Genomic DNA, 21,345 nt, shown 5'->3' with positions numbered 1-21,345 from the left:
GCAGCTTTTCAATCAGCTTGACAGTTCAGCTGCAAGCATCTGCAACAAGTGTTAAATGACAGAAAACATCCATGCCCACTTTATCAGATGTTTTGGAGAGTGTGACCCATGTTGGGAGAAGTAATCTTCAACCTTCGAAAGCGTATACATTTGTTTTACTCTTTTGTTGGTTGAATTTATCATTTGCATGAAGAAGGAATGTGAATGTTGTGTTGTGGATCTAGCCCATAAGCATTTATTTTTCTTGTACCATTGCTTTTTTTTAGGAAATGTTGCCTCAGTCTATTTAAAGTGAACTGACATTTACAAACTGCACATTTTTAAGGACTGCTGCTCTTCTTTGAAACAAATATCCCTGCAACACATGGTTTGTGGCAGTGAAAATAACGGCATGTGGTAATAGGCATAATAAATAGCATAATGCAAGCAGATGGGATGTTTGCAAAAGATCACAATGCAAGACTCTCCAAAACATTGAATTTGACTTAAATTGCAGGGGATCCACTTTGCATCTTGAATCTGTATTACCCATCAACCTAGAATTCTGATGTTTAGTCCAACTAGTCACAAAGATAGATACATGGTCACACTAATACTTGCTTCATGAGCAATTCAGTATACAGGCAGTTTTACAATTTGACAATGCAGCTCCTTGAGTTATGTTTTTTCCACCTCAAGCTCCTCTCTCTCTTTTACTTGCTACTGAGTTATGATCTCAGGAGACACTCAAACTGCCTGTACCACAAATACCACACATAACTCACACAAACTTCAGCAGAGCAGGAAACTTTCTAGAGTTTAGAGACCGCTGGTAGAGCCGAGCTGGACACACAAACCACACAACCAGCTTTCGTATCATTGAGCTGTTACGCAACACACCACAACACCAGTGGGAAAAAACGTTTGGTTATCAAAATCTCTGGCCAATCCTCATGTTCACTTTGCTGTCTAGTGCTGCCTTTCGTGCTCTCCTACACATGCTGTGCTCCATCTTCCTCTCTGCATGTCCTATTTCACTCTATCTGCTCTCTCCTGTCGCTGCTTTCCCCCATGACCTTTTATTCAGTTTCATTTTTAAAAGCTCCAAATCCCACTTTTGGATTTCTCCAGCTGTTCTTGGTCCTTTCCCAATCCTCTCTCTCTTTTTCGCCCTCTGAGAGCTGGCCAGATCTGCTCTCTTCTCTGATTGAGCAACACTTAAGGCAACTGCAGGCACACACACATACTATCAATTTCAGGGTAGAGCTGTCACGGCCAGAATGTCTGAGACACACCAATTTCATTAATTTGGTAAAACCCTTGTAAATTATCCTCGTTCGAGGTTTGGTTGAACTCTTTAAAGCTATGAAGCCTGTGCACTGTGCTGTCACGCAGATACAGAGTAATGTGAGTACACTCAGAACTCTTCAAACTACATCAATCTCATTACATGTAGATAATGCATGTTTTCTCACAGACGTTTGGAACTGGTTCCACTACTGTCTCAAAAACAACTTGTTGTCACCCATTACATAAGCAAAAGTGCGAAATGCTTCAGTTGTTTTTGCTACACTGGCGTTACACAACATCAGCATTGGATGATAATCTATTTGCAATGTTACCTTTCAGCAGCCATAGCTAGGTAGCACAAGCTAATGCTAACACGAAAACTGTGCTACCCCCGCACCATCTCCCACGTCTCCATCACCGTGCCTGCGTCGGCCGCCTCCCCTCCCTTCGAGAGGGCATCTGCAGTCTCCGAAGCCTGATAAGGATGTGTGTGTACTAAACGCTGCAAACTGATATTTGCTGGGTCCAGGCTCAAGGGCGTATGGCACTCTCAACTCTTTCCAGGACATGCCGGGGCCCTGTCTGCCTATAGCTTTGCCGATATCTGTGTTGATAGGTAATAGATTAAGAGCAGTGAATCATCTTAGATACAGGAAGCGCTCAAACGTTTGTGTGAGTTTATCTAATTTAGCAGTGATTCCATGTCAGCCACAGCTTGTTACAAAAAACATGACTGATAGTGTGTTTAACGAACTCAAACTAGCTTTATTAAATGTCAGGTCTTTGGCAGGAAAAACATTTTTAATCAATGATTTTATCACTGAGCACAATCTCTATTTTATGTTTTTAACAGAAACTTGGATTGAACAAAATAACAGTGCAGCTGTTCTTATCGAATCAACCCCTCCCAACTTTAGTTTATGAGTCAGGAAAGAATGCATAAGAAAGGGGGTGGAGTTGCTATTCTGTTCAATGATTCCCTTCAATGCAGGAAGACATCGTATGGAAACTTTGATTCTTTTGAATATGTGGCCCTTCAGCTGAAATGCTCCTCTCGAGCTCAGAGTTCCTAAATATCTATAGACCACCCAAATACTGTGCAAGCTTTTTTGATGACTTTACTGAACTGCTGTCTATAGTGTGTATTGACTTTGACCGTCTAGTCATTGTTGGTGATTTTAACATCCATGTTGACAACCTCCAGGACAGAGGGGCAAAAGAACTGTTTTGTGTTCTTGATAGCTATGGACTGACTCAGCATGTGACGGAGCCCACGCACAATAAGGGGCACACTCTGGACTTAATTATCTCAAAGGGTCTGAATATCTCTAAGGTTGTGGTGACTGATGTTGCACTCTCTGACCATTCCTGTGTTTTCTTTGAGAGCTCTATTTCTGTTCACAAAAATGTTCAAAAAGAGGTAACCACAAAGCGATATTTAACTGAAAATACTAGGGAAATGTTTACTCAGAATTTTTCTTCCACACTTGCCCCTGCTAACATCTCAGTAAATGAGCTAGTAGATCATTTTAATTCAAAAATTAAAAATATTATAGATGCCATTGCTCCAACTAAGGTAAAGGAAGTGTCTGGCAAGAAAATATCTCCATGGAGAAAGGCCATGAGCGTGAAAACAGAAAAAAGAGAATGTCGAAAAGCTGAACGCAGGTGGCGAAAAACAAATCTCCAGGTTCACTTTGAAATCTATAAATAATTTATCATTTGGAATTGAAAAACGCACGACAATAGTTCTTCTCTGACATCATTACCAAAAACAAAAACAACGCACGTGCCTTGTTTGCTACCGTCGACAGACTAACTAACCCCCCAGTGTCAGTAGCCTCTGAATTTCTATCCACCAGGGCGTGCAATGATTTTGCCTCCTTCTTCACTGACAACATTCAGAAAATCAGACAAGCAGTCAGTGCCTCTGCATCAGGTACAGCAAATGTGTTGTCCCTATGTCCACCTAACATCAATTCAAACACCATGACACAATTCCATCAGATTAATGATAAAAACCTAGAGGACATTATTCAACTTCTGAAATCCTCCTCCTGCTGCCTTGATATTATTCCAACAGGATTTTTTAAAGATGTTTTGCCTTGCATGGCCTCAGATCTACTTCATATAGTAAACAAATCTCTTCACTCAGGTATTTTTCCACAGGCCCTGAAAACTGCAGTCATTAAACCGCTCTTAAAAAAGAATAATCTAGATGCTTCAGTAATGAACAATTACAGGCCCATATCAAACCTCCCATTTCTAGGTAAAATCATTGAAAAAGTTGTTTTTCAACAGTTGAGTAATTTCTTGCATTTAAATAGCTGTTTTGATGTGTTCCAGTCAGGCTTTCGTCCAAACCACAGCACTGAGACTGCTCTTGTAAAGGTCTTTAATGACATCCACTTAAACACAGACAGTGGCAGAACTTCAGTGTTAGTATTATTAGATCTCAGTGCTGCGTTTGACACTGTTGACCATAGCATATTACTAGACCGACTGGAGAACTGGGTGGGACTTTCGGAAACAGTTCTGAATTGGTTTGAATCCTACTTAAAGGACAGAAACAACTTTGTTTCTATAGGTAAATACACATCTGAGTTGACAAATATGACATGTGGGGTTCCTCAATGCTCCATCTTGGGGCCTCTTCTCTTTAACATCTACATGCTACCACTGGCTCAGATAATGAAGAACAACAAAATAAGTTACCATAGCTATGCAGATGACACACACATTTACATAACCATTTCACCAGGAGACTATGCTCCAATTCAAACACTGAGTAAGTGCATTGAACAAATCAATGACTGGATGTGTCAGAACTTTCTCCAATTAAACAAAGATAAAACTGAGGTAATGGTTTTTGGAGCCAAGTCAGAACGTATAAAAGTTAGCGCTGAGCTTCAGTCTGCAATGTTCAAAACAACAGATAAAGCCAGAAATCTAGGTGTAGTCATGGACTCTGACCTGAGTTTCAACAGTCACATTAAAACAGTTACTAAATCAGCCTACTATCACCTAAAGAATATATCTAGGATTAAAAGACTAATGTCACAGCAGGATTTGGAAAAACTTGTCCATGCTTTTATCTTCAGTAGACTCGACTACTGCAATGGTGTCTTCACAGGTCTCACTAAAAAATCTATTAGGAAGCTGCAGCTGATTCAGAACACCGCTGCTCGAGTCCTCACTAACACTAAGAAAGTGGATCACATCACTCCTGTTCTGAAGTCTTTACACTGGCTTCCTGTGTGTCAAAGAATAGATTTCAAAATACTGCTGCTGGTTTATAAAGCACTGAATGGTTTAGGCCCAAAATACATTTCTGACCTCCTGCTAAATTATGAACCATCCAGATCTCTCAGGTCTTCAGGGACTGGTCAGCTTTCTGTCCCCAGAGTCAGAACTAAACAATGGAGAAGCAGCTTTCAGTTATTATGCTCCAAATATCTGGAACAAACTCCCAGAAACCTGCAGGTCCGCTGCAACTCTGACTACTTTTAAATCCAGGCTGAAGACTTTTCTTTTTGTCGCTGCTTTTAATTGAACTATTCATATCTTAGTCTGCACTGTAACTTTTATCCATGTATTTTTTCTTTTAATGTTTATTTTATTAGCTTTTCTTTTTAATGACTGATTTTAAATGCCTTTTTCTTAATGTCTTTCATTTTTTGTAAAGAACTTTGAATTGCCTTGTGTTGAAAAGTGCTATATAAATAAGCTTGCCTTGCCTTGCCTTGCCTAGTTGTTGGAAAACTCTGTCTACCATCAAGGTTATACTATACTGTAAGGTTATAACTAAACTCTAAAAACTATACATGAGCCAGTCAATGTTCCAAAAGTTAAACAACTAGAGACATAAACTCAAATGTAAGCTCCAACTTCATTGCAATTTATTTGGGGCTAAAGTCAATGTTTACAGCTGTTTTGAACGTTGTATGCTTAGGTCTACATAGCGCAGCAGGAAAACAGGATTTTCAATCAAGCTGAAGTGTTCTAACCTGAAAATAGAAAAATAAAAACTGGGATTCAGTTTTCAGCTCAGGAAAGAACTCCGGTCAAGTTATGGAAAGTCATAAAATAAATTATCTTTTAGTTTAACTGCAGATTAGATTTTCCCTTAAAATGACTTCAATTCTTTATTGTTTGTTTAACCTGGCGTCTATCGATTGATCAGTTTACCAATTATATGCTTTTATAACTCTTAACTTTACCTGGTTGCATTCAGGAGATGTAGTTTTTGTCAAGTATATCATTTATTCTCAATAATGTGTTCTATATCCAATGCAGTTCTCACACAGCTTTCAAGATATGGTAATCTGCCACATCTGCCTTTAGCAACCAAACTCAGCAGGACTGAGGGCTCAAAGGAAACTTGACCTCCTGATTTATTATAACCGGGATATTAAGTTTACGTTAATCCCCTTTTGGAAAGCATGCAAGTGAGAGTATTGTTAACAAAATCCTTTACATCAATCAATCAATCAATCAATGTTTATTTATATAGCCCAATATCACAAATGTTACAAATGTTACATTTGTCTCAGTGGACTACTTTACATGCATGCATACACACACACACTAGATTTAAATTAGCTTTGTAACAACTTAACGACAGTATAACAGCACACACAAACATATGCGTGCCCAAACACACTCCATTGTGTGTGTGCAAACAGTGAGCAAATGATTGTTGGCTGTGAAAGGGTTAACAGCGGTCATGAGCCATCCCACCGCTAAATTATTCAATAAGCTGCGATCTAGTTTCATCAACTGCCAACGCCACTGCCAGTGGTCGCATGCAGAGAGAAATATAAACATTAAACGTATAAAAAAAAAAAAAAGGTTATCCAATCATCACCAAAATGTAAAACACAGCATATACATCAAGCTGTAATTATCAGCATTAGCATGTCCGCTGAACTAGCTTACTACTAACTAACTTCTTTAATTGTTCGTTTAGACAGAATGTTTTGCCAGCGTTTGATTATTTGATGCCTCTAATGTAAGATTCAGATTTGTCTAATGTTAGCTGGATATGTTAAAGTCAGATAGACACAGCATTTTCAAAAAACTCATGAAGCTAACATTGTTCAGCTAGCTAGCTACGGTTGTGTGGAAACTGATATTTCCATAGGCAATGCAACTGTAACCTAGGGGGCTGGTGTTTTGTGAAAATGTAGCTTACCTTTATAAAGTTCAAAGAAATTACATGGGCTTTCAAGTCAAAGCTGCAGCCCCTGTCTGACCTTGCGTGACAATTCATGTTGCACTATAATAAACAAAAAAAATTGTGTATTTTATAATGTAGTCAAAGTGGCGTAACCCAACCACAAAGTCAAACACAAGTCTTGCGTGTACACTGCACTCTCCCACACATGTACTCACACAGACTGACAAACAAAGGCTGATTGTGACAGGAAGCTAAAGGAATTCATGGGATGGCACTTGTCCCATTGACAACAGGCTACATCCTCTCAGTGTGCCACAGTCACACAGAGGCCAGTACGTATGTCTGAGAATGTCACTGTGTGTGTGTGTTGTGTTACCAAACTCCATAATGTTCTACTGTGGGCGTGAAATATTCCATATTGTTTTCCGTATAGAAAAAGCACTCTGATTAATTGAAGAATTTTCCATGTGGACATTTATGGGCCTGGAACAAAACATGGACAGTGTTTTCCAACCAGTTACTGCGTCTCCTCCCATTGGGACTGTTTTGAAAAATGTACAGATGCAGATAAGCGGTCGCTTTCCTGATGACAGCCTGTTTGCCGACAAAGATGGAAAACATCTATTTTTCCTCCACTCAGATACAAATATTTTTCACATTTTTCCATTTTCAACACCCACAGTTCAAACAAACATGGTGAACCCATTTCAATCAATGACCTCTCGTATGGTAGAGAGCGAATGGTAACTTCAGGCCCTCAAATACCCTCTGCCTGACACTAAAATCTCTATCTTTAACACACAAGTAGGACAGTTGGATCTATGCACTATCAATAATAAACCAAGGACACACAGTCGTGCTGTCTCCCTCCATCACTGACACAAACATGCACAATTAAGCTTGTTAGATCAAACCCACAGTACCAAAAGACCAAATCAAAAAGGTCCAAAATGCACTTAAACACCAAAGACTGAGACGTTGAGAGATGGTACAGGCCCCAGGGGGTGATTAGTGGGTGTGGACATTCATCGAGAGGCAGTCAGAGGTTAGATTGGCAGACACTTGCGTCTCCCCCACATAATGACTCCCAGCTGTGCTACTCTCACTGTTTATGTTAAATGAGTTCCACTGCGAGCTCTTTTCCTCTCCATGGTCGCTAACTGTAAACTTCTGTCATTTTGATTTTTCTGTAAGGCTCTGTTTATCTATCAGTCTGCAGTATTTCTCTGGGCTCTGCAGGCTGTTCTTAAATCTACTGTTTCTCCTCTTGAACTCTCCTTCTCAATCCTCTCGCTGCATCTAATTTTCTTCCTTCCCACGCACTCTCTTCCTCCTTGCTTGTTCTTTTCCTCCTCTCCCTCTCTCTGCTGTTTCTTCATTGCCTCGATCCCAGGATGCTAATATATTAGATATTCCAAGGAGGGAGATATATATATATATTGGAATATCTAACCCAGCTGCCCAACACAGGAACTTCCTTTCTGGCCAGGAAAGGAAGATTTGGAGGGATTCATTAGAGTGTTTGCTCTTGATTTCTACCTCCGTCTCAGGGCAGACTGCCTAGATCACAGTTACCCTAAAGAATTATATGTTGCCATCTGTGTTATTTTTGTCGAGGCTTACGTTTGCAGGCTCTGTTGTGGTGATCCAGACTCAGCCATAATTCCTCAAATATATTTGCAATAATTGCACAAGAATGTTGAAGGGGAAGTTTAAAAAAAATGTTTCTTTCTTTCATTATAAATCATGAACCATCTTCTCCTCTCTACCGTACTTTTGTCTCTCTTTCTCTCTCTCATGCCACCCACATACTCCATTTGTATTTTTAGCATGCACAAAACGGACCATGATAGTTGCTTCACATGAAACAATGGAGTTATCAGATTACGTAATACAGATCTGTCCGATGAACACAGTATGTGCACCATATGTAGACTCATATTTGGTCACCCAACACCCACTCTACCTGTCAGTAACCTCACAGCTAATATCAGCTGAGGTTACAGAGCTGGCCACCAGCTCTCATCCCTCTCACTGCACATGTTTTACCCGGTGTGTGGGTGGAAAATCAGTGTGATTATACAGGTTCTATAAATGTCTTCACGCAGGCTTTAAGGCTTGTCAGTGATGAGCTGCAAATGGACATTTTCACTCCAAGTACATACAATCTATTCAACAACTTTGACAAAGGAGATGCATCAGGAAAGAGTGATGTTATAGAAAATAACTATTATTATTATTACCACTATTACTATTAGGATCCATACTTATACAAAATAAATGCACTCAAATTCTAAAATAACAGGAGACGTGACGTATAAAGGGCGACTGTGAATGGAGGATTTCGGGGTGATTGGATGGGTCTAAAAACAATGGATTCTCACCCAACAGACTGTGAAACCAGAAATTAGCATTTACCTATTTATTACACAACTTTGTTGCAAATGTTAGCCCAATACACAATCTTTTCCACGAGCTTATGTAGTTGTGTTGCCTAAAAAGGTTCTGCACTGCAAGGGCTTGCCCAAGATATCTTGTGAATCATTGTATGAGGTTAGGTTGACTATCAATCTTAATAATTTTTCTAAACTGATTGTTGTTTTTAAGTCTTTGTTTTTAAGTCTTGTATTACTGTGTGATCTTCTTTGTTGCTTGTTTTTAATTATGCTCTGTAAGGTGTCCTTGAGAGCTTTGAAAGGCGCCCATAAATAAAATGCATTATTATTATTATAAACAACGTGATTTCTTTACAGGAAATTAGCTGATCAAATTATCACCTGAATCTCCTCCTAGAGCACCATTGTGTTATTTGTAACCAAATATCTCTCAGAGGGGCGTGGGGAGGGGCTCCTTATTTTCATCTAAAGTAACAGACAGAAAATCAGCACTTTTGGAACAGGGCTGAAACAGAGGGGATTATGGGATGCTACAATGCATGATCTGTTTGGTATTTCGAAGCAAACACTTCAGAGACATGTTTTGTATATATCTGAGACCTATAATATATTGATGAAAAAGAGTACAATAGGAGACCTTTAAGGCAATATAAATGTTGTGATTTAATTTCTAGCTCCTTTCTGAGAATGATCCCATGTCTCGAGCATTTCAGAATTTAACCCGTTTGTCATCAGTAACTAAAGTATGAACTTGTACATTTATGTTTTTTACTTTTCCCTTGCAGGAGGCTGTTGCCCAGGTTGAAGCCGAGGTCCAGTTGCGGCCCCCGGTCGACCCGTCCGAGCTCGTTCCACGCCTCTGCCACCTGATCCGGTCTGACGCCGGCTACGGCTTTAACCTCCACAGTGATCGATCCAGGCCCGGACAATACATCCGCTCCCTGGACCCCGGATCAGCTGCAGACCACGCCGGGCTCCGGGCCCAGGACAGGCTGATTGAGGTAGGACAAAGGAGCGTGGATGTATTGTCTGGGTATTACAGAACAGTGCAATCTAATACAACAACACTGCAGTAAATCCTCCTCTGGTCTCGTTTTGTGTGAACATGGTCAGATTTGAAGCTCTGTTACCTTTTTGCTGATTGGACTGCATTTTATAATTGTTGTTGTTGTGTATGATTAGATGTAAAGATTAACAGATACATTATTTAGCTATGAATAGATTTACCTATAAACAAATACAAATAGTTTCTGAAATTGTGTCTTGAGAGCGTTCCTCAGAAACAAAGCAAGCTAAATAGGTTTGTATATTTTTTCCCAAAGGGTGGGATTAATTCAATGTATTTATCTGGACTTCCTGACACTTCAATATCCTTTGATATTTGACCAACTGTAGAATGATGACTGTAGCACTTTTTTGCCTATACGATATTTCCTCAAAACCTTTTGTTGACATTTTTAATGAATCTAAACTCTGGCCACTATAAATTCCACCTTGAGTTTGTTAAGAAAATGCATGCAATATGGCTCAATGCAATTCTGTATTGCATGTTTTATTATTTGACTTGTATGATGGTTAACATATTATTGAGTTGGAAGCTATAAGAGCATAGATTGCAATAGAAAAAGAAATAAGATACAAAATGAAAAGTAGATTTTCAAAAACGAACTAGTGCAGCTGTAGATACAGATACAAAAACAGATGTGTATGTGACATAAACAAATACAAGGTTATAGCCCCAGTGTATATGCATATGTGGTGGATCAGTTAGGAGTGTTTTTGTGTCAGAAGTTAATGGGATGGCGAGAGACCTCCATGGTTGTGATAAGCTTAAAGGAATATTAAGGAGTATTAAGTGAGTGTTTACATGCATGTATGAACTTTGACAGCAGACCCAGGCAGAGAAATGAACCCATACTAATGAGGTGACTACTGATGAATTATTCTGGGTTAATCTGGTAGATGTCTGAGAGTAATATGATTTACTGGGTGTGAGAAAATCCCTCTATAAGCAGGGCTGCACATAACTAACAAACAAAGAGCACCGGGTCATTTGAAACAAAGCGCATTTGCGTACCATCATTGAGAGGGAGAGAGAGAAGAGAAAAGAGAGGAGAGAGGAGAGATGAGAGAGAGAGAAGAAAGAGAGAGAGAAAGATATTTGCGAGTTGCATATTAACCATGATATGAACTCAGGGCCGGCCCGTAGCACTGGCTAGATGTTCGCCTAGGGCGCTAGATCTGTGGAGGCGCTGCGCTGGCAGTTCTGGGAGGGAAAAAAACATTTTGACCGTTGGGGCTCATCCTAATTTTCGGCCTTGATGTAACAATATTTACAATTAAGTAAATGTAACACCCTTTTCACCCCGGTTCCACCTTTCATTTGCCCTGTATGATGGGCGCTGTAAGTGATGAAAATGGGGGATGTTGGCTTATCTGGCGCCCGCAGCTCACAGACAAAATGCGAGTGAGCGAGGGAGAGAGGGAGGGTGGTACCAGCGCTGTTGTTATTATAATCTGGTGCCGTGTTAGCTGCTCTAACGGAGATAAGAAGAAGATGTTTCTACAATAATGTGGAGGGAGAGTCCTCTCCAGTCAGACTGAGAGGCTGATAAGTTAACTACAGCTCAGTGAGGTAAAGGACTCTTAGTCTAAATTCAGACGGTTTGGTCACAATTTATGCAAACACGTATTTCCAAGGCACTCCTTTGTAATTATTGGGATAAACAGGTTTGAAATCATTCCAATGTATACTATAGGACAGTAACCAAAAATATCCTTTAAAACTGGAGATTTAAAAAAAATGCATAAATAAATAAATGTTAAGGTAAAATAAGATATGAACAACACAAATAAAATAAGTTACATTAATTTGTTATTGGCTATGGTAGGCTATTGGTTATGTTCACATACTTATTTGATTACATCCACTTGTCTAAGATGACAACAGAGACTTTCGACCCAAACCCAGCTGTTGACTTGTGGATGCAAGCAGCTAATCGCAGACTCAACCAGAGAGGAAGTAGTAGGCCTACATCATCAGCTACCATGTCTGACAGAGAGGAAGACAGTGAGGAGAACAGTCAGGAGGGTAGTGATGACAGCTTGTAGGATTACTGGTCGTGCTAATGTTGTCTTGTGTTCACCTCTGCATGTGTGTTCTGTGCCGTGTGTCTGGCAAATAAAGTCAAGACCCCCTCAAAAGTTACGGTTTATTTCATTTTAAGGATGAGCACCAAGCAACATCTCCAGGTGCTCCTTTGAGAACCAGGGCAAAAAAGTTATGTGCACCCCTGTCTATAAGCCTCTTCTCGCCCTGCGTTGTGTCATTTTTTCTGTTGCTTTGTAGGTGTGTTTGAACTGTATACGTGTGCTGCTGTGTGCCTACACTCCTGATTTTACACATGTGCCCACATTTCCACACAACCATCCAGTCCATTATCTCCAAATAAATCTCCATGTACACTTATTTGACCTTCTGTTTAGCATTAAATCCATGACACACCAACACACCAACACACAGCACTGCTTACCAGTGCTTCTCAGCTAAAGTAGCTCCAGGCTGCTCAGAACGTCACTAAAAGTCAACAGATGTCATTGTCCATTTCTTCGAGAATAACTCAATCCAACAATAGTAGAAATAAAAGTCAGTCATCTGTGGAAGAATCATTATACAGAGAGCTGGTCCAAAACAAAAGTAGATATACCTTTTGTCTAAAGTTACAGAAACGTTTGCGTTTTCACACTTGATCAAATACAGATGTGACCCCATCTATATAAACTGTCACAGCTGTAATTAACAAGGCAGGAGTCACACGTGTGTCTGCTGCCAGGCCTCTGTTACTAAAGATAACAGGACCTGAAGCCTGGACTCAATCTTCACTGTGTGTCAGACTGCAGAGAGAGAAGAGGCCGGTCAAAGGGGGGAGGAGAGTCCGTTATAAATCAGTCCGATCGCAGGGGGTGGCAGGGGGAGGAGGAGTGTGTGTGTATGCCGCTTCTTTTAAAACATAGAGAAAAAGAGGTAGACAGTGTGTGTTGGATTACAAAAAAGCAGTGGATAGTGAAGATGCAAGGACAAAAGGAGTGTCCCCAACAACAGATAACAAAAGCAGACTCTAAATGTTTCTGTCCCAAACTGAATCTCATGCATTTAAGTGTCAGTCAAATGAAAGTTAAAAGATATTCGATTCATCTCGACATGAGCAAATAGGTGACAAGGTCATGCGTGTTTTATCAAGTTTGCCACGATGAAAAGTACAACCAATTACGCTGGCAGTAACATCATAATTTTCATTATAAGCAGTTTTCCATCTGAGTTTACACACACAACATTCATCCTTCATTCCCATGACCTTTGTGCTCACTGGCTGAACATCAGGGTGCAGACCAGGCCAAACAGGACTCAGTGGGGTCTGATAGGGAGGCTAAACAGAGTTCAAATATATAGGATCTCCCAACATATACGTTTTTTTTTTTGCATGTTTAAAGGGCCCATGTCATGCTTTTCCGGTTATTACCCGTCCCCTTGTGTGTTATGAAGGTTTATATGCATGTAAACGGTCTGCAGAGTCAAAACCCCTCAAAGTACACCCTCTAGCAAGTAAAACTCTAACACAGTCTATGCTGCCCCAAAACGCCTCGTTGGAGATTTCTCATTTTCCATTGTTTACTTCCTGGGTACTGTGACGTGTGAATACTGGGCACACAGAGGGGGGGGGGGGGGGGGGGGGGGGGGGGGGGGGGGGGGCAGGAGCTTCAACAAGCCGTTTGGGACAGAGAGTGAATACCGGTGAATTCACATACTTTACAGAGATGCTGTATGAGAAACCAATGTGAGTTTGGAAAATTGCACAGTATAAATCTATTTTAGTATACCTCAACAATGGAATTATGATCAGTAGAAATGGCCATGACATGGGCCCTTTAAGACAACTTTTCAATCAAATCTTTGGTTAATTTCTTATTTCCCAGACAGCTACTGGTATTATTTGATAGGAGACTAATATCCTAAAAGCCCCTTGCAGAGATATGAAAGTTGCTTTGCACAACAAAAAGATAATGTTCTTTCCTAATGATGAATCAAGTGTAATATAACATGAGCCAGCAGCTGGTTAGCTTAGCTTAGCACAAAGACAACATGGTAAACTGCTAGCCTGGGACTGTGTGAATGTAATACAAATAGAATTTAACACATTGAATCTCGTTTTGCTTTCTGTTTGCATAAGACTTCGCACTGTTTTTGTTTTGGAAGCATTTTGCATTTCCTGTGGGACGCTTTAAGGTCAACTTTATGATTGTCCTGGTAGAAAATGTGGTTTAACATTAGCTTAATAACTATCTCAGTGCTTTAGTTTGGTTGAGAGAAAAATCTGAGTCCCCGTCGGGTTGGGTGGCTGTAGTGTGTGTGTGTGTGTGTGTGTGTGTGTGTGTGTGTGTGTGTGTGTGTGTGTGTGTGTGTGTGTGTGTGTGTGTGTGTGTGTGTGTGTGTGTGTGTGTGTGTGTGTGTGTGTGTGTGTGTGTGTGTGTGTGTGTGTGTGTGTGTGTGTGTGTGTGCGCGTGCGCGCATGTGTGTGTGTGTGTGTGTGTGTGTGTGTGTGTGTGTGTGTGTGTGTGTGTGTGTGTGTGTGTGTGTGTGTGTGTGTGTGTCCACATGCTGATAATTGCAACCGTCTAACCATGCGTCAAGACAGCGCTTGTGTTATCTGTCAGCAGCCCGTTAGAGAGGTGAACAACCATGACAGATCTCTCTCTCTCTCCGTCTCTTTCTCACCACGCCCCATTACGCTGGAGGTGTATCAGCAGCTAGCGCTGTAAAGGCTATGATGAGAGCCCAGCTGTCGATGCTTGGCAGAAGCAGTGACACCAGTGAATGCTTCATCAGGCTTTCTGCTCAGCCTGTGCTCAACAGTGCGTACTCTGTACCTTTACAAACTTGAGAGTGACACTAAAGAACATAGAAAAGTGCACCATACTCACACTTGAGGTTAACTTCTTGGTAGCCCACCTGATACCTGGATCAACCTTTTCACGCTGTTCCACATCAAAGAAACTTGATTCTAAGTTGTTGTCAGGCATTTTACTTTTATATTTTTAATGCACAAGACTGTAGACAACTATAAAAAGCTTCAGAAATTATTAGCTTTAACCATTTTAGCAATGTGGCTGTATGGGTGGTAATGTCGGTCTGTAACCCTCTTTGTTCCAGATGGACATAAACTAAACTATTGGAGGGACTGACATGACATTTTGCACAGGTCCAATGTTTTAGTTTCCAGTACATCATCTTTTAGCTTTGTGGTGTCATTCACATTCTGTTATTAGCCTCGCTGTGCCTAAGTACAGCAGAAGTCTCTTTTGTAAAGTTATTTTTAGCAGACACAAATAAATACATTCAGAGATATCATGTGCACCACTTAAACATAAAAAAGTAAATCTGTCCTTGTTCCTTTAGGTTCGATATACAAATGCATGAAAAAACAAGCGAGATACTGAATTGCACACACACAAAAATCCCTGACAGACCAGATTTGGTGACCATGGTCAAACTGTTCACATAGCCACTTAGATGCATATTGATTTTCATTGTAACTGTAGTCATGCAGGTATGTTTTGAGGAGCATAGAACAAAATGATCAAAGAACAAAATGATCTGTCCATCGTTTTAAACAACAAATGGTGAGACATTACCATGAAATCTTTCTACGCAGAGTGATAAGTACTCTTTCCACTGGAAAAGAAAACATCACAGCTGTTGTGGGAACATTACATTTTCCACTCATTTATCTAACAGGATGTGCAGTTGCTGAATCATGCATTATCTATAACAGATTTTCTAACAATGGGGTGCAGACTTCATCTTAATCACCTCATTGTTTGCTGCATGGTCAGTGTGAAAAGGAGCTTATGAGATTGCGTCTCTCTTTGCTAAATTAAACTGGAGACAGAAGAGTTAATTGCCACACATGCAACGTGCACACAGATGTGCAGACGCAACGGAAATTGTTTGTTTTGATTGATCCAAGGTTAGACTAGCTGCACTAACACAACCAAACGACATCAAAAATGTGTCAGGTGGCTGGACTCTACATGACTTTCATGAGTTATACACCTGAACACACATGCGCACACACACACACACACACACACACACACACACACACAGACAAACACGACAAGTATCGAGAGGTTCCCTTAGGAATATTCCCATGAGAAATAAGCTTCTGTACTGTTCCTGCAGCTCGTATTAATTAGCCCATTGTGCGCAGGGAGCAGAGTGTATTGTCTTGTGTGGGATGGACTGCTAATGAAGGGCTGTGAAACATGACACAACACCTGTTGTTTGGCCCAATACAAAGATGCTTGTTCTCTCTATATCAAACTGTCTGTCTGGGTCCCTGGCTGACTGATGTCTATTTTTTGTATGTCCGTCTGCTTGTCTATCATGAGTCCTGGGAAGAAAGGATACGTTTTTTTAACAGAGGAGAGGAGCAGTTCACATTTTCCATCTGTCGATTCCTCTCTCTTTTCTATCTTCCTTCCACTCTCTCTTGATCTTGTTTCCTTTCTTCCCTGAAAAGCCCATAACGTCTCTCTCATTCAACCCATTTGTCTTATTTTTTATATATAACCCACTTTCCACACACCAAGGCGCCCAAAAGCAGTTGTTAAGGGTTTATTTCCCTCTGCTTCACTAATGTGTCCCATCTTGTCATAAGCGGTGAATTTTAAACAAATTCCCCCTCAGGAATTGGACACCTGAAACCCGCACTATAGCCGGAGCCCAGGAGAGCCATCAATAATTGATTGTGCACCAACACTAACTTGGCATGGTGCGAAGCTACCTGCCTCAGAGAAGCCAGGGTCTAGACAAAGCAGGCCTCCAAATGTAGACAGCATCAAGATAAGAGAAAGGCTATTCTGTTTTGTTATGCCAATATTGTGACATAAATGGTCAATCACGTGCAGATATCATTTTGTCCCTCTGAGGGACGATTGTTGTAACCCCTTTTGGAATTGAAGGAGTCTTTAATCGTGGTAAATCATAACTCAACAGCTGCCCTGTAGAGCTGCCCTTAATGCTTCCCTCAAACCCTGTTTCAAGAATTCATAACAAGAGTTTGCGTAACGTTTTGTAGAGAGGTCATGTTGAAAAATGTGTAATCAGTATATTGTCCCACAGCTCCACCTACTGGATAATTTAGGTAGCACAGCTCTCAGTGTGGTATAAATGAAAGTCGTGGAAGATGGTTTACTGAGTCAGGTGTTGCATTCAAAACTAAGTTGAGTGTCATTTAAGCAATTCATGGACATGGAAAAGTTTGTCTTAGGAAAAAAAATCTCTTTCTTTCCAAATAAACCCTTCTCTTTTTTTCTCTGTTTTCCAGGTAAATGGTGTGAACATCGAAGGCATGCGGCATGCAGAGGTGGTGGCCTTCGTTAAGAAAGGGGGAGACGAGACCTGGCTGCTGGTGGTGGACCAAGAGACAGACGAACACTTCAAGAGGAGTGGGGTCGTCCCTACAATCAGCCATCTCAGAGGTAAACCTGCACATAACTGTCAGAACACCACATTAACATGCATGTTATGGTCATTTCATAATAGATAGTGATAGCAGGTATTTCACTGCAAAGACTGAGGTGGTCAACAAAACTGGTTACTATTTTAGAGTTCAATCACTTTTTTTTGGAAAGTACTTGAAGATCAGCTACATTCTCACTTGTTTCTTTGTGTACATTTACATTTCCTGCATGCTCAACTAAAATATCAGAGGTTATATTAACCATTATTGGAAGTAATTCAATTTAAATCAACTGATTTTTCCTATAATGAGTGGAAAATGACATGGTTATTTCTGGGAAACCAAGAACATTTAAGAATTGTATATAGTTCTCGACTAAAACATTAGTTGCATTCTCATTCAACGGGCAAAATAACCTTTCAATATTGCAAAAAAGTTGTAATACTCGGCTGAGGTGGAAAAGTTTAAGTAAGCAGGTGAGACATGTGCACTGGAAACAGATTTAACATACAGTACATACATGATGAACATGATGATAACCTTCCTTAAAAACCTCACAATAAACCGTAGTGGAAGGAAACAAGCCTTTTTTTGGATTAGACCTCAGGGAACCCTAATACAAACATTGTTGGACTGGGAACCCATTCCTTTGAATATCGACTATGTATAAAGACAACAAGAATCAATGGGATTTTCCTTTCTATAGACTATGACGGTCCCTCCATATCCAACGGCTCCCCGAACCCTCAGATCAACGGCAGCTCCACCACGCAGTCCTTCAGGTCCACACGCTCCGACCTCAGCAGCCAGGGCAACAGCACACAGGTGGGTGTGAGGATTACATGTATTCTGTTTGGTCTTTTACTTAGAAGTCAGTACCCTCAACCTTTATCTCTGTCTGTGCGTCTTTAATTCCATCTCCCATTTAGCTGGCAGAAGATGAAGGCAGCCAGCTGATGGACCCTTTCGCTGAGATGGGTCTGAGTCTGAGCGCTACGGCAGCAGAGGAAAAGATGAAGGTCCATAACAAAGAAAAGAGAAAGGCTCCACAAATGGACTGGATGAAGAAATATGAGCTGTTCAGCAACTTCTGAGACTTTCCCTTCCAATGACAGATGTTTGAGCGCTCTGCGAAGGATATCACGATATAAGAAGACAAAAGGAAAAAAGTTGTACTATGGATTTGACTTTTTAAGCCACTTCAGAGACTCTTTAACAGCTTATTTTCTCCTTTTTAAAGCACAACATGAAGGAAGTGCTAACTGACTGAAGGAACTATGAAGGAAAAGCATATTTTAAAGTCAAGTTTTTACAAATGTATGTACATCCCCATCACTTTAATCCTCCTTTATCCACACTTCTAGAGACTTGTTTCAAACAAATGAGGGAGAGAAAAGTATAAACAAACTATAAAAAGAAAATATTATCCCATCTTCATGCATTTTAAAAGAGCTTTATGGACACTGTGACAACAATGATTGTGGACAATGTGGGAGTTTTGGCCCATCAGTCAGAGGAAGCCCAAGATGGGCAGAAGATCACTGTGAAAGAGTTCAGAGCCTCCACCTTCAGCCCACGCAGATCTATTTTATTATCACGCATAAAGAAAAGGATGGCTGTGTGTTCTGGTTGCAGCATTTCCTACATGTATTTTTACAGAGTGTATTAACTGGTCATCAGATCAGCCCTGCTTTTGTTCAAAAAGGTAATCCATTATCCATTATATCCATTATCCTAAATAACACATTATTCCGTGTTATTTAGCACTCACTTTTAATAATGTATTACCACTAAACTCTTTTCCAAAATGCTCCGGTGCACAACAAAGGGAAGCACCACTAACATCAAATGTATTGATACATTTAACCATGGAAGCTGGAAAGTAGGCGAGGAAGGTTTTGTCTGGGCAAAAAGTACAAATAGAGTTTATCATTGGAGGAGGCCTGATGTGTACAGCAGGGGGCAATCTTGCTCCACAAATAAGAGGTCCGGTTTGGCCCGGGAAATAAAACAGAGAAGATGGTTAAGCAGGCTGGTTTTATTGTGACACTAGAGGACTATTACTTAGTTAAGAAGAGTAACGTATTTTGGTGTCCACTAGTTGTCATGGCCAGGGAACAGTCCGGCACAAATTGCAAGTGGATGTTTTTACACTCGTACCTATTAAACAAATGTGATTTTTTTACATATTAAAAACATTGATTAAGATGTGGCAAGCAAGCTGTTTCCCCCATTTTTCTATTTTATGCTAACCTAAGCTAACCTGCCGTTTGCAGTAGCTTCACATTTAGCACAGGTGACACTTTCCAACCAAAAGTGAAAAGGGGTTTTCCCAAAAATGCTGTACTATTCCATTAATTAGATGATGGTCAGGGCCGGGAATGAGCTCAGAAGTGCAACTATAGCCGTGAAAGATAGTTATAGGATGTGATGGGGTCCAACGTGAGCAGAGTGTGAGCAGGTTGTGGGGCAGAGAGGTGTAGCTAAGGCTGCACAGTGAGGTCAGAGATGCTCCGGGGGATCTAGTGAAAGAGAATGCAGGAGCCATTGAGCTTACTGAGGATTATTATACACACAGGGTCACAGCTGTCATGCTGGAGCACAATGTGTACGAGTGTAGAGAAGGTATACATGCCGCAATCCAAGCTATGTTGATACAATGCATTGCAACAAGTGAAAGTGCAAATTGGAGAACTTGTCTTTTTGTACCTGTTCATACCTTTACAGTGTCCTAATTCATCTTTGTACATCATTCTGTGTGTGCATTAGCGTTTCACTATGTATGTTCTGACAGTCACAGTAAAGAAAACTCTATGATACCATGGCTCATGTATATATACAGTAAAAGCACACGGCAGGTGGCATTTTTTTCAATAAAGTGTGACAATGGTGTTTTTGAATATATTAAACTGTTGTCATTATCTCTCATGCCTTCTGTAGTCGGTCTCTTCAATACTTAACATTTTGCTTTCCCATCTATCTGCTCTAAAGGCACACACTTTGTTTTAAAGCTCTTTGTGTGAATGGAAATGTATTATCTCACATTCTTCCTCGTTATTAGTCTCTCTGTTATGATTCCTCTTTAATTCCCTCCTTCTCTCTTGCAGAGGATTACGCTAGTGTTCAGTTTTCAGTTTCAGTTCTCACAATTCTCCACCAGCCAGCTGCTGAGAGCTTAAAGGCCAAGCAAAGGTTAAATAGAGTTCAAAAGTAATTGAACTGTGTGTCTGGTGTGTGTGAGAGAGTCTGTGCATGTGTGTGAGGGGTTGACGGGGAAGAGTGTGTCTCCGTACTTTCATGTGATTCTCTGTCTGGCAGCATACAGGGTCAGGAGTACAGTATGCAGCTGTATTTTTGGTCTAAATCTCCCTTCAGTCTGCATGTATCAAGTTGCCGAAAGAAAGTGCTGGACGAAATATAAGGATGTGTTACTTAAATAAAATTGCTGACATAACAATGTAAGTGAGTTTAATAAAGCAAAATGGACAGGTTTAGCCAAAAATACAAATGTTTCGAGTATTTTGTTCAGGATTTTTAATACTGATGCCTTATCGTGTAAACAGCATAAACTGTTGATGTTGTTGGTGCTAGCTTTATCTCAATACAGTCGAAATACAAGGGTAAAAATTGACCTGCATACAAGTAAAGGGTTGGTCAGTTAAAATTGAGCTTTTCTGAGTTAATGTTGAGGAGGGTGTTATGAATGATCAACATCAGCAACAAGTGATGTCCAAACAAACAAGAACATCTATTCTGTAGATGGAGCCTGTTCATATAAAGGCTTGCAACTGATTATGAATTATACAGCATCCTTACTCTGTTTACCGTTACTAGAATTAACCAGAAAAGACACAAAAGCATGGTGTCTATGGACACCACGGCGGTAATAGACTAGAAAACTACCATGCCACATATTATAGAGTCATCGGCAGAATTAAACATGGCCAAAGCAGACAGACAACACATGCGGTATGAACAA

At 40.4% G+C, this 21,345-nt stretch overlaps 1 protein-coding gene across 1 annotated transcript in view; it reads left to right on the top strand.

Moving 5' to 3' along the window:
• LOC117554419 (Na(+)/H(+) exchange regulatory cofactor NHE-RF2) overlaps positions 1-20,294 on the top strand; it is a 35,248-nt gene extending 14,954 nt beyond the window's left edge. The window contains 4 exon segments of the mRNA XM_034228869.1: positions 9,630-9,845; positions 17,232-17,385; positions 18,073-18,191; positions 18,296-20,294. Coding sequence (XP_034084760.1) covers positions 9,630-9,845; positions 17,232-17,385; positions 18,073-18,191; positions 18,296-18,460 — 654 coding nt within the window. The 3' untranslated portion in view covers positions 18,461-20,294.
• Positions 20,295-21,345: the final 1,051 nt, after the last annotated feature.

This window comes from Gymnodraco acuticeps, unplaced genomic scaffold (genome assembly GCF_902827175.1).
Source record: "Gymnodraco acuticeps unplaced genomic scaffold, fGymAcu1.1, whole genome shotgun sequence".
Classification (NCBI taxonomy): domain Eukaryota; kingdom Metazoa; phylum Chordata; class Actinopteri; order Perciformes; family Bathydraconidae; genus Gymnodraco; species Gymnodraco acuticeps.
The sequence above is the reverse complement of the archived record's forward strand: the minus strand, read 5'-3'. Positions and strand labels throughout refer to the sequence as shown.